Source organism: Microcebus murinus, chromosome 15 (genome assembly GCF_040939455.1).
Source record: "Microcebus murinus isolate Inina chromosome 15, M.murinus_Inina_mat1.0, whole genome shotgun sequence".
Lineage (NCBI taxonomy): Eukaryota > Metazoa > Chordata > Mammalia > Primates > Cheirogaleidae > Microcebus > Microcebus murinus.
In genome coordinates this window covers 59,188,898-59,203,658 of record NC_134118.1, presented here as the reverse complement: position 1 = coordinate 59,203,658, position 14,761 = coordinate 59,188,898, and the positions used below count along the sequence as shown (strand labels likewise).

Below are 14,761 nucleotides of genomic sequence, written 5' to 3'. Positions count from 1 at the left end.
ATTTGACAATTACATGTTTGCTTTCATGGGGGAATTAAAAAAACGGGACTTTAGTTAGATACATATTTTGGTTGCATAACCTTTCATATTATGCCTTATCTTTGAGAAAATGTTTTAGGAAACAGTTGTTCTGTTTGTAACTTTATGGTGTCTTTGTGCCCTTAGTTTGCATTTTTACATTGCAGCACTGACTAATTTAATCTAGGCATTTAGTGTGCTGTGCTGTCCAGACCAGCCAACATAGAATTCTCCCCCATTATAATAAAAATAAATTATTTATTACTACCTTATTATTCAAACATCAGCATCATGCAAAGAGAGTTTAAAAACCTCTGTAAAGACAAACATTTTAATCTGACTTTTTAAAAATAATTATATGAATTACATTTTCTGCTCCTTAGTACATAAGTAACACTATACTCAGTAAAATTTTATTTTCAGGAAATACAGTAGCCACTGATATGCTATCTGAACATCCCTTGCTATCTGAGCCATCATCTGTGAGTTTCTATAATTGGATGTCAAATGCTGTGGGTAATCGAGGAAGTGTGGTACAAGAATCTCCTATTACAAAATCAGGACACAATAGTCTTCCAACAGGTATTAAGTTATCTCATTATTTTGCTTAACTATCTAAGGACACATATAGCAAAATCCTATTTTTCAGAGGATGGCTAAACAATCTCAAACATTTAAGTACTACTTGGTTGAAATTGGCCCATTTGTAAATGCCTTTAACAGTTTTGCAATTGAGAGAGTAATCAGTCACTCATTTTTCTTGTGAAAAGGCAAATCTATCAAATATGAGATGATATGTAAAGAGTTTAAAACTTCCTTTTAATATAGCTGATTTAATTTTCAAAACAACAAAAGGTGGTAAATGAAAAAATGCACAATATGACGTCATGTACGTAAGTTATGGAAAGTATATTTAGTTTCCCCAGATCCCTCTGAGGCATAATAGCTATCATTTTATACTCTTTACAGTTACTTAATAAATATTTAATTAAATCTAAAGAAGTACTAAGAATAAGATTCCTTTTCTTAGGGAGGGAGACAAAGGAGGGCCATTTATTAATTTTAAAGGAATATGAATAAGACTGGCAGGAAGTTTTCAAAAGAAGTAATGGTGGTTATATCCACAAATATAAGTGGACACACCATTTGTTTTCTGTTGTGTTTTTTTATTGTTTTGTATTTTTCCAAGTTTACTAAACATATATATTATTTTCTTATGTATATTTTTAAAAAATGGGTATGTGAAGTAGCCTTTGGTGATGGTTACTGAAAGCAGCCAAAATTAATCTGTGTAACAGCTATTATAGTTTGGACAGCTATTTAAATTATTTCAGACAGAGACTATGAAAGTATGAAAAATGGTTGATATGTAACTACTTAGTTCTTTTTTTTTGCTGTTGTGTGGACCACTTTGAATCTGGTACTGATTCTAATTCTAACCACATACTGGTTCTTAGCATGGGCCCTTGGCTGAAGAAGATAGAAAGATGGTGCTTCCACCAGCTCTTGGCAACTTTCTGGTACTCTTCTCATAATATGACACAGGGTACATACGGTTTAAATTTCAGGGGAACCAGAAAGGAACAATTGCCCTCTGTCATGGGTCCTTTGCCTGGGGAACTAAAGGATAGTGGGAGCGGAGAGGAAATAAATAGTGCCATTTCATTTTTGTTCTGCCTCAGGAAAGCATGTGGGTTATTCTGTGCTACCTGTGGCTTTTGACCTGCTGCTTCCTGTAATTCTCTACCTCAGTGCAAAGCTGATGGGGCATTAAATGCTTTTCAGAGATCTTTCAGCCATAAAATTCTATGTTTTGGACTAACTGGCTTTAATATAGACTATATATAAGGATGACTAATTTTATGAATATTTAGTTTAATTTCATTTTTCATTAAGAAATCATATCTGTAAAATAACCTAAAAGTACTAATTTTTTTCTTTTCATTTTAGAGTCTAATATTGATGCAACAGTATAGACTTCAAAAGTTTACCTTGTATATGCTTTTATGTGTTTATTTTCTAATAATTTACATTTTATTTTTGAAAATTTATTGTTAGGTGTTGCACCCAATCTTCCTACAATACCCTCAGCCTCAGATTTCAACACTGTCTTGTCTAGTGACCAGAATACTTTGGATGGGACACATTCTCAGCATAGCACTAGTCAGGATGATGTGGCAGGTGTAGAAGAAGCAAACCAAGGGTTTCCTGCTGTTCAACTTGCTGATGCACAGGTGAGCCAGCCTGTTTTCCCCTAATTATAATAATGCCTCCTTAAGGCAGTACTTAGTAACTGTTATAAAACCATCAAACAGTATGCATCTTAGAATTCCAGCAAAAGTCTTTATTCTGTGCCTGTCTCTAGTCTTCATGCAAAAAGTACATAGATTAATTATAAATGCAAATTAAGCATCTATAGATGATCATTAAACAGAACAGTCTCATATAGTAACATTTTTGTTATTTGTAACAAATTGGCCAACTAATGTGTTAAAGTTAAATTTAATCATATTAATCATATTTAATCATGTTAATCAAATTTAGTCATATCCTGTAGTCCTTAATGCTACCTTAATACTTTATTGAGTGAGCAATGGGGAGGCATTGATGATTTTAGAACAGAGTAATAAAGTAACTAAAACTGTACCTGTAGAAATAGTATACAAGTGGCAATGTGTTAAATGAATGGAAGTGGAAAAACTAGAGGTGAAAAGATGAGTTATTGAAATAGTTCACACAAGTGATAATGAGACTATAAGCTTAGATGGTTGTGGCTTTGCAAAAGTAAAGGAGACTATTGTGGAGGTCTTATTTAATTGATTAAATGTGGAGAGTGAAGAGTAAAATCCTTTGAAACATACTTTTTAGTGTGAGTGACCAGAAGGCAAGTGGTAGAGTGGGACATGAGTGAGAGGAAGTGTCATTCTTTTCAGGATGAAAGAGTCTCAAACATATTTACAGGCAATTGTCCCTCTGTATGCACAGGGGCTTGGTTCCAGAACCCCCGAAGGATCTCCAAATTTGCAAATGCTCAAGTCCCTTTTATAAAATGGTGTAGTATTTGCATGTAACATGTGCACATCTTCCCATACACTTTAAATCTTCTCTAGATTAGTTATAATACCTAATATAATGTAAATGCTATGTAAATAGTTGTTAACTGTCTTGACTTGTTTTTCTTTTTTGCAAGATGGTGTCTCGCTATGTTACCTAGGCTGGTGTCTAACTTCTGGGCTCAAGTGATCTTGCTGCCTCAGTCTCCTAAGTAGCTGGATTACAGATGTGTGCCACCACACTTGGCTTATTTTTTATTGTTTTTTTCCCCTTTAATATTTTTGAGCCATAGTTGGTTGAATCCTTGAATGTGGAACTCATGGGTATGAAGGGCAGACTGTATGAATTTGTAAGGAGTTAGGAAGGTCACAAAAAAAAAGAGGCAAAAAGGGTTAATGGTTAGAGCAATATTTGTAGAGAAATGAGAAGTATTAGAATTGAGAGTCAATTATAGAAAGAAATGCTTTAGATATAAAAGGTGCTTTTTCCTCTAAGAGTTTTTTGGAAGTTAATAAGGATAGTTTACAACTATAATATAGAGATAAGTTTTCAAATTGTTTCAATTGTCTTACAAAAGGAGGAAATTTATAATTTATGTTAAGAAATGTATCAGGTGTTTTTAAATTTTCATGAGGTATACTTCCTCAATACATTGGAGTAGTTTTTATTTTATTTTTGGAGATTGAGTCTCACTGTGTTGCCCAGGCTTGGCTCAAATTCTTGATCCTCCTGCCTCAGCCTCCCAGGTAGCTGGGACTATAGACACCTGCCACTGTGCCTAGCTCTAGAGTAGTTTTTAGGGACTCCTTTATTTTTTTTAAAAAAGGAAGAGTGGGAAAAGAAAGAATTTTAATGTTTTGGCTTGTATAAGTTCATATTTATTAGCATTCAATATACACTTTTAGAGATAACTATTCTATTTTACAGATAAGACTCTAAAATCACCAGGAACGTGAATATTAAATAATATGATAAAAATTATGTAAGATGATTTAGACATGTATAAAGGTTGGACTGAGTGGGAAAGAGAGCTTACCACAGACCTGCATAAGGATTGCTTAATAGTGCTGAGGATCTAACTTCTGGGCTCATGTTAAGGGTTTATATAAGTGTTAAAGTGATAGTGAATGCAGTTATGTAATTTTCTCTTATTGTCCTTAGCAGCTCAGGTGTAAGAATAGAAGAGGAGTGATCCAAAGTAAATATAGCAAGAAAAATGATGTGAAGAGATATAATATAGAGTCTAGGAAGTTGCTGAGGTGGAATTTAAGCCAAGGTTGTGGGTGACAAGGAAGTCACATAACTTTGGAACTGAAATGTTGATTGAGTCATCTGCATGGCTGTTGAAGTCATCCAAGATGCTCAACTGGGATGGAAAAGAAAAGAAAGAAAGTCAGAAATGAAAGTCCCTAATAGGTATGAAAGACTAATCAGGGAACATAAGTTGATGACAAATTTTGGAAGGTGGAGGATGATTTGAATTTTGCAGAGGAAAGAGTTTTTCCATTGGGATGAAAGAGCAAACCTAAGGAAGAGTGATGCCAAGAAAGAATATGCCAAGCAAGTGTGCAAGGGAGCAAAAATTTCTCCCTATGTTTCCAGTCTACAGTAAAATTGTTAGAATTCTCTCATTTTAGCCCTTCAGACTGTCAAAAGAGTGGCCTCTCTTCCCGAGCACAGAAAACATAAGGTGACCTAGGACAGTTGAAAATGCAGACTTGGATCTCATTGCATAAATGACACTTGTCCACTGAGATGGGGTTTTTTAAGCTTCAGGAAAATATCACTAAGAGAGAATATATAGTGAAAGAGTTAAAAGAAGGCTGAGGAAAGCACTGGTTAGCACCTATGTTTAATATGGAGGAGGAAGAAAAGGAACTATGCAGTAGAGGACGAGTAGTCAGAGTGAATATAGTGCTCTAGCATTGAACACCTGTAGTTGCTTCTGTTTGGGTTAGCTCTCAGTGATTATGAAATTCAGTTAAGTAGAGATTTAACCAGAGTAACGTATTTGTGTAAGCATGTATGATACTTAAAATGTAAAAGAAGTTTTTTGTCAGAAAATAAATGTAAAATGACTATTAAAACCAAGGAATATCATTTTAAAATAAGTCAGATAGCCATAACATTTGAAATGTTTTTATATTAACACAGGAAGTTGATAACAACTTCCTGTGAACCAAATATACAAGCTATTTTTTTTAAAAAAACAAAAAAACAGAAACACAGTGGATATTCATGCCTTTTTTGAAAGCAAGAGGTAGAATGATTTATACTAATTCATAATTTTCCCTGTACTTTCACACAACTAGGCAGGTCAAGAAATCTTTGTCCTTAGGATTAAAGTGAGGATAAGTGACACATAATAGGTGCTCAAAAAAGTTAAGTTTCTAGTAAAAATTAGAACCAATTATATGAGACCATTTTTTTTTTTTTGCTTCACATTATGGTAATGATATGTATGTAATAGGATAAGAAAAAAAGCTGTATTTTTCTATATATAATTACTGCAGTAAATGATGAACTATAAGTTGAGCTAATATGGATGTTTATGTCTTTTAGGTTGTTTTCAAACCTCTTCTGAGTCATACAGGGATCCAGTCACAGGATACAATGCCACTCTGCTACCGAATGTACTTTGGAGAACACCTTTCATTTTCAGGGACTTTGGACTGCCTCAGAGCAGATATTGTGGACTCAGACACAGCCAAAGAAAGAAAAGGCAAAAGAGCAAGAAGGTGGCTTTTGCATTTTTGTTTAAAATTTTGTGCAAGAATTATAGTACCTGTTTTTTTTTTTTTTTAACTTTGGTTTCTTCTGTTTCTAATGAGCAAATAATTTTGATTTCTTACTGAGAAGATAATTACCATTTAATAGAAGTGGTAGCCACATTTTCTTAATAACCAGTTGATTTTTATCAACAGATTTATGAGGCCTATTTTTAGTCATATTTTTGTAACATGTTAAGACATACATGAGGGTCATCTGAAACACATATGTTGGTATACACACTCAGCATTTATTTATTTGACAAGAGTGGAATTCTTATGATCCTAAGCATTCTAATTTAGTATTTTTTTATTTAGAATTTGTTCCTAACCTTCTTTGTCAGTTGACTTGAGTCAGGTAGTATTTTGTATTAGGAACAGGGTAGAAATTATATTGAGAGTATACCCATGAAAAACAAACTGGAATACTAAGTGTAGAGAGTGAAGATTAAGAACCATCTTTTGATGCTTAGTGCCATGGATGTTTTTTCAGGTGTTTTCACTGCTTACATAGGTAATTATATACCCACTAATAGGATTCAACTAATCTTTTGAGAATTTGGAATTTTACCTTGAATGGGTCTTTAGTGGACAGAATAGTAGAATATGGAGATAGATGGCATTTATGACAAGAGGTGTTTGCAACATTCTTGCTTTAATCTTTTTTGTGCTGCTGCAAGGTGGTAAATTAAAACTAAAATACTTATATTAAATATATAGCTAGGTAAATTATATTTTTCACTTGAAATATTCTATTTAAAAATTTAAATTTAACAAAATTAGTTTTTATAAAATTTCATGGAATCACGTATAGAAAAATATAGTTCTCTTAAATTTTGTTTCAGGTCAAAATGTCTAAGGAATTTCTAATGACATGGGAACATGGAGATCACATTGTTTTTTCTATTAAATACAGGGTGTCCTTGCATTTCACAACAGTGTGGTATCATAATAATGACCATGCAAGCTGAAACAGTGCAAAGTGATTTTAATCATCAGTGGGAAAATTACTTTTATTTTGTAACCTTGACAGTGTTCATCAAAACATACTGTTTATTATAAATGTACAGTGAATAAATGTACTATTAAAAAATAGTAAAACAAATATTTAGTATACTGTATTTAAAACATTAGAAACATTGAGAATTAAACTTTTTTATTTCTTTGTAAAAACTTACCAAAGGGTAGTTTAAACTGTCCTTTTCTTCTTCTTAAGATATAACTCACAATAAAGAACAAGCATTTTTTCTGTGCTTGGCAAAATGTCATACTCCTTTGTAAGCATGGTTCGGTTTTGAATGTTTTGTCCTTTGCACTTTCAACATCATGAAACACTTGGAGTTCCTTTCACTATGGAGTTTTTTGTCAGCATCATTTCCACTGGGATATCTTCATCCCTTTTGTCATAGCCATTTTCCTCTATGTCAATAAGGCTTCACTGAATTTTTCTGACTGCATATCTAGAGTCTTAAATAGTAGAAGCGTCGACATTTCCACAATCAGCTGTTTCTTCAGTAATTCCATTTACAATGGATTTTCACTACCAGTATTATCATTTTTTGTTTTTTTGCTAATGTTCATCTTTGTTGTCTAATTCCTTCTTTTTGATTATTCATTTTTGTAAAATATCATGGGGATTTATCACTGGGAGATAAGGAGGCAACACAAATAACTATGTGTCTGTGAGGGAACTGAATAACAAATGTACTTTAACCAATCACTATCACTGACAAACTTTGCAAGAAGTGATATGATTGGTCAGTCATCATGGTGTACACCTGTTTAGTGACTGAAGAGCTAGCAGCAAGTTTGTACTTTATGCAATTATTCACAGTAAATTTTAGTTAAAAATTTTAATCATATTATTGGGAAACTATTACTTAACTAAACCACATATCTGAAATTTTTTTGTATTGGAACCATCAAATCTAAACTCAAAACATTAAAACCTACATATACTCCCTATTTAGGGTTAAAATATCTGAGATAAACTCATATTTCTATTTGTAATAGCTGGCTTTCATATAAATATAAATATATTTATATATTATATATAAATATAAATATATTTATATATAAATGTATATGTACACATACAGTGTATACTCTTCATTCTATAATTAGAGTATCTATAATTATATACAGTATAATTTATATATAATAGATTAAATATAGAGATATAGATTATATAATATATATATTATATATGTAATTATAACCTTGCTTATTGGCATAGTAAATGCCATGCAGTCCTGCCACAGACTAGACCATCATCTAACCCCACTTCTCTTTTTTGTTCCTAGAGAGGTTATTTGGGTGATTCTCTGAACTTAATTGCTTTTGGTCTAGCTAGCCAAACTTAATACTCCTTTTAAGTTTCCTACTATCACATCAGCTCTGTGGTAAGAATGCTCCACATTCTTACAACTAACTCATGGTTAGATTTTATTTTCCAGATCTCTTATAATTCCTCCTCTAACTCTTATTTATTTGGAGAGCTTCTCCACACTATGCTTTTCCTAGTCTTTTCAGTCTTGTCTGGATTTTTTGTTTGTTTATTTATTTTTGTAGCACATTGTTCATTCTGCTAACTGTTATGTATTACTTTTGGGTTATAGTTTCTTACATAAATGTGTATAACTCTCCTGCTAGAATGTAAAGCCAAGGCAGTTATTAAACCATTTAGCATAGAATCTGGCATGTAATAAGTTCTTATAAATATTAGTTTATTTGTGTCTTTACTGTCTTCAGTGAACATAGCTGCATATATCCAGGACTTGTTAAATATTTTCAAATTTTAATTATAACTGTTTCTCTACAGTGCCTATGTCAGAACTTTACTTGTCTGGCTGCTTTTGCCTTGAATAACTGCTTCTCATATCCCAATTTTTTTCTCTGTTACTTGAATCTCCCCTCTTTAAGACTTTTCTTGCCACCCATACATGCTTTAGATTCTTATTTTTGCTGTTGTGGATTATTTTCATCTCTTTTGAGTCTTCTGTCTCCTATCTGCTCTAATTCTCAAAATCCAGTTTTTCTTTCACTGACCACATTGATTATATGCTTCCTGTGAGTTTATGCATTCAAATAAATCATACTACAATATAGCATTTTTCTTATTAAATAAAAACTAGTATTCATTAAGATATTACTATTCTGGCCAGTGTGGTGGCTCACGCCTATAATCTCAGCACTCTGGGATGCCGAGGCAGGCAGATCGCTCAAGGTCAGGAGCTCAAAACCAGCCTGAGCAAAAGCGAGACCCTGCCTCTACTAAAAATAGAAATAAATTAATTAGCCAACTAAAAGCATATAGAAAAAATTAGCCGGATATGATGGTTTATGCCTGTAGTGCCAGCTACTCGGGAAGCTGAGGTAAGAGGATCACCTGAGCCCAGGAGTTTGAGGTTGCTGTGAGCTTGACTGCAGCACTGTAGCCTGGGCAGCAGAGTGAGACTCTGTCTAAAAAAAAGGTATTACTATTCTGTAATTATAAATTCTTTAGATTGAAAATATCAAAGCAGATTCTGATTTTTTTCTTTTTTTACAGAAAAAACTCCTAGGTTTAGTTTGACCTATATAGCTATACATTCATAGTGTACCTAGAAAAAGAGGGGAAAAAATACCTTTTTACAGTTTTGCTGTTTGAGGTTTATTCTTATTGTTGGTAGTCGGTTTAGGGAAATTTGAGAAATTTTTGGTTTTTTATTAATTAAATTGACTATAATATTCTTACATGAAAATCTTTAGATAAACAGGAGAATTTGCCAAAATGATTTTTATATAAGATTTTAAGGATTTTTTTGGTATGTTTCTTGTTTTTGTTTCAGTTGCTTTTCCTCTATACCTTGAACATGGCAAAGTATACCATGAGGGTTTCCTTTGTGGTTTCTTTTGTTTGTTGTTTTGAGACAGAGTCTTGCTTTCTCTGTTACCCAGGCTAGAATGCATTGGCATCATCATAGCCTCAAATCCTGGGCTTGAGTGATCCTCTTGCCCTCAGCCTCCCAAGTAGCTGAGACTACAGGCATGTGCCGCAACACCTGGCTAATTTTTCTATTTTTTGTAGAGATAGGGTCTCACTCTTCCTCAGGCTGGTCTCAACTCTTGGCCTCAAGCAGTCTTCCTGCCTTGGGAGGAGTGCTAGGATTATAGGCATGAGCCACCATGCCTGTCCTGGTCTCCTTTTTAATAGCAAATACAATTATATTAAATATGAAGAAATTAAATATGTGGTTATAGAGGGGATGGGATGATTAATGTAGGTATCCTAATTGGTCTAGTATCCTAATTGGTTCAGTACTGTAGGGCTATATCATCAGATGGCAAGAAAAGGTGTTTTATCACTTCACTGAAATGATTTCTTAACATAAAATGATTTTGACTTATTCAGTTTTAGAGTAAGATCAAGAAGGAAGACTTAAGGCCCATCTTCCAACTTGTATAAAGACTAACCTAGTGAAAAAGTATATTCTACTGGTTCTCTTGCTCCAAATTATTTAAATGACTTACATTTCACCTTAGAGATTATTTAGCTCATAAATTAATAACGATGCATGGTTCTGGAAAAAAGGAAGTAAAACCTTGTCCTTTTCTTTCTTTTTTTCTTTTTTTTTTTTTGTTTTCCATTTTTAGGCAAGGGCACGTGAATCTTCCTCCCCTTGAGTTCAAACCAGCATTAATGTTGGAAACCTTTAGCATCAGTGCTGTTGTAATGGAAAAATCAGTGTGCACCCCTCAGAACTCTACCAGTGCCTTTTCTTTTCATGATCTCAACAAGCGTTATTACAATACCTTTCACTGCAACTTTACTATTTCCTGTCAGTCAATAAGCCAACATGTAGATATGGCTTTGGTTCGTCTCATTCATCAGTTTAGTACAATGATAGATGACATCAAAGCGACTCAGACTGACATTAAACTTAGCAGATATACAGCTGGATCTGCCTCCCCAACACCCACCTTCAAAACCAGAAAACATCGGGATTTTCGTTCATCTGACTTCAGCCGCAGTTCTAGAGGAAGTCTTAATGGTGGCAATAGAGTAAATAATGCAAAGAACAAACGGACCAACAATGAGAATAACAAAAAGGAATCTCGAAACAAAAATTCATTAGGAAGATCTGAAAGAAGAACTTCAAAAGTATCTAGGAAAGGTTCCAAAGATGTGGTAGATCACATGACTATTCATATGGATGACTCGGATTCAATTACAGTATCAGAACAAAGTGAGCCTTCAGCTGAGTGCTGGCAGAATATGTATAAATTGCTGAACTTCTATTCACTTATTTCTGATCCAACAGGAATATTGGAAAAATCTTCAGAAACATTTGGACCAGCAGGTAATAGACATTTTCATGTTTTTAAAATTTTTGTTTAGAATAGCAGTAATTCAAAAAAAGACATCAGGTTGTGCATTGTTTCCTTAATGTTATAAGTGGATAATTGAAATGCGGAGAAACTCGCAATCACCAAGGAGAGAAAATAGTAATGGCATTCGGATATCCTGCCACCTCATTTCCCATCCTTTCTAGCCTTTACATCGTATGTTCTTAAAAAATTCAGACAGACATGATTTAAAATATCTAGTTCTACTATTTAGTTTTGGTAGGAACTTGGGAAAATGTTGAAAATAATTTTAAATCATTTTGATGGGGAAGAGGAGGAAGAGGACTGGTTGGGAATGAAGGGAAGAAAGGTAAGATGATGTTTGGACTGTCTATCCATTTTGCAGTTTTCATATCTAAAACTGTATGTTTCCATTTACTTATAAAGGAGTTCGGAGCCCTACAGAGCCAACATGTAAAGTTGTGTTTGAGAATGAACAAGACAGCAACAGTTTGACTAAGACACAGAGGAAACGTAGCTTGGTAACTTCTGAACCTCAGCATGTTACTCTAATAGTGTTTGGGATTGGCATGGTGAATCGCACACACTTAGAGGCAGATATTGGTGGACTAACAATGGAATCAGAACTGAAGAGGATCCATGGCAGTTTTACTCTTAAGGAAAAAATGAAAGGTATGACAATTTTTTAATACCGTAGGGCTACTTTTCTGCACTATGCAATGTCTCTGAAATTCCTACTTGGCAGTTTTTCCTCAGAAAACAGGATTTCCCAAATTCTTCAGGAGAATAGTACCAAGAACTTTGAATGCAATTGAAGATCATTGAATTGAGGCAGTTTTGATATCTAATGAAAATATTTGGGCACATAGATATCAAGCTAATGTACCTAATACCCAGTAGCATGTGTTCTTTTACTGTCTTTTAATACTAACTAGTAAGATGTCTGTGATGGCTGAAAATTTTACCAAAATAATGAAATTTGTGAAAAATTTTCTTTTCTTTGCTTACTTCTAAAGAAATCTTATACTCCAGTACTCATTTTAGTACATCTATAAAAAGAAGTCCCTGTAGCTGATACAATATTTTCTATGTTAATGAAAACATATCATTCATCTTGAGACAGATAACAAGGGATGACATTTTATCAAATCTAGGAGACCATCAATTTGAAGGTACACCATTATTTTATATTTCACAAAGAAAGAAAATAATGATGCCAGATATGGCAAGATGCCACTGATTCTAAAATGCATCCCAATTTCAGTGATTCTAAAATTAAAAAAACAAAAAGGCTTCTCAGAATCAGTGGATATGGCAACATGAAACTGATGTTGCAGGAATTCCCTTGCAGCGATGACTCTGTATTACCAGTGTCTTTTCTTTCTGATTGTAAAAATTACCTGACAGGTTATATTACACAAGAAAAGAAAATTATGAATCACAATGTGTTTTTATTGTTAATTTTATGATTACCAAATATATAAGGTCCAATGAAAAGTTATTTTGAACCTACTTTTCATTATATGCCCTTCACCTGTTTTGTATTCTGAACATTTATTATTTACTCAAAAACTAATTTTAAATTAAAAATTATGTATTATTAAAGAAAATTCTCTGAAGAAATTAGATGTATTGTAAATTGATAAGAACAATACAAACATGTCAGCCCTCCTTAGGAAAATATAGGCAAAGGATATTGGCAATACACACACAAATTCAGATGACTAAGTTGACATAAAAATTTTTTTCAACTATACTGGTTAAAAAAAAAGAGTTATGAGTTTTTTCATTTTTCATTGCTTTAGCAAAAGTTAAGAATGACAATACCCAGTTTGGGTGAGAATCAAGGAAATGGATGTTTTCCTTCTTTTCTAAATGGATATAAATTGTCCAGGACCTGGAACAAAAATTCACTAAAGAAATCAATACAATGAAGAAAAATTTAACCTAACTCCTGGAAATGAAGAATCAATTCAGAGAAGTACAAAATACAGTGGAAAGCCTCAAGTACAGGGTAGATCAAACAGAAGAAAGAATCTCAGAGATTGAAGACAATACCTTCCAATTAAATAAATCAGTCACAGAGATAGAGCAGAGAAACAAGAGAAAAGAGCAAAGCCTATAAGAGATGTGGGATTATGTGAAGAAACCTAATGTGAGAGTCATGGGATTACCAGAAGGGGAAGAAGACAACACTCAAGGGTTGGACAAGCTATTTGAAGATATAATAGAGGAAAATTTCCCAGGCCTTGCTCAAAATCTCAATATACAAGTTCAAGAAGCTCAGAGGACCCCTGGGAGATTCAATGCAAACAGGAAGATGTCACAACATGCAGTTATCAGACTGGCCAAAATATCAACTAAAGAGGCCCTTCTAAGAGCTGTAAGATGAAAGAAGCAAGTAACATACAAAGGAAAGCCAATCTAGCACCAGACTTCTCTACTGAGACTTTACAAGCAAGGAGAGACTGGGGCCCCATTGTCACTCTTCTGAAACAGAACAATACCCAGCCTAGAATCTTATTCCCTGCAAAACTAAGTTTTGTATATGAGGGAGAAATCAAGACATTCTCAGATAAGCAAAGACTGAGGGAATTCACCAAGACAAGACCAGCCCTACAAGAAGTACTCAAAACAGTGTTACCCACGGATCAGCACAGTAAACACTCACGAATGTAAATCTACTCAAAGCTAAAGATCAAAGCCCAGATACCACAATGGCTGAAGAGAGAAAACAAAGCAACAAAGTTCCACCCAACATAATGAACAGAAATCTGCCCCACCTATCAGTTATCTCAATCAATGTGAATGACTTGAACTCCCCACTCAAGAGACATAGGCTGGCCGAATGGATAAAAAAACACAAGCCAAGTATCTGCTGCCTTCAGGAAACACATCTAACCTGCAAGGACGCATATAGACTAAAGGTAAAGGGGTGGAGAACAGTATTTCAAGCAAACAGAAGCCAAAAGAAAGCTGACGTGGTGGTGCTGATTACAGATAACTTAGTTTTTAAATCAACAAAAGTAATAGAAGACAAAAGTGGTCACTATATAATGGTGAAGGGTACAGTTCAACAAGAAGACATAACAATTCTAAATATATATGCACTCAACCTTGGTGCACCCAGATTCATAAATCAAACTCTACTTGATCTAAACAAATGGATAAACAGCAATACCATAATAGTCGGAGACTTTAACGCCCCACTGACAGCACAGGACAGATCCTCCAAACAGAAAATCAACAAAGAAATAATGGACTTAAATAGAACTCTAGAACAAATGGGCCTGACTAACATTTACAGGACATTCTACCCCCAAACCACCGAATATACATTCTTCTCATCAGCTCATGGGTCATTCTCTAAGATTGACCATATCCTAGGACACAAAGCACGTCTCAAACAATTTTAAAAAATAGAAATTATACCATGTATCTTTTCAGACCACAATGGAATAAATGTAGAAATCGATCCTAACAGGACTCCTCATTTCTACACAAAGTCATGGAAACTAAACAGCCTTCTGCTGAATGATCACTTCATAAATGAGGAAATCAAGATGGAAATC

The 14,761-nt window shown here is 33.9% G+C and overlaps 1 protein-coding gene across 7 annotated transcripts in view; it reads left to right on the top strand.

Annotated features, from left to right (window-relative positions):
* Positions 1-14,761, top strand: part of BLTP1 (bridge-like lipid transfer protein family member 1) — a 188,814-nt gene that overhangs the window by 100,805 nt on the left and 73,248 nt on the right. For all 7 annotated transcript variants that reach the window (XM_012784187.2, XM_076010638.1, XM_012784188.2 and 4 more), the window contains exons 44-48: positions 442-600; positions 2,077-2,252; positions 5,635-5,810; positions 10,476-11,182; positions 11,616-11,861. In XM_012784187.2, the coding sequence (XP_012639641.2) occupies positions 442-600; positions 2,077-2,252; positions 5,635-5,810; positions 10,476-11,182; positions 11,616-11,861 (1,464 nt within the window). The remainder of the gene's footprint in view (positions 1-441; positions 601-2,076; positions 2,253-5,634; positions 5,811-10,475; positions 11,183-11,615; positions 11,862-14,761) is intronic.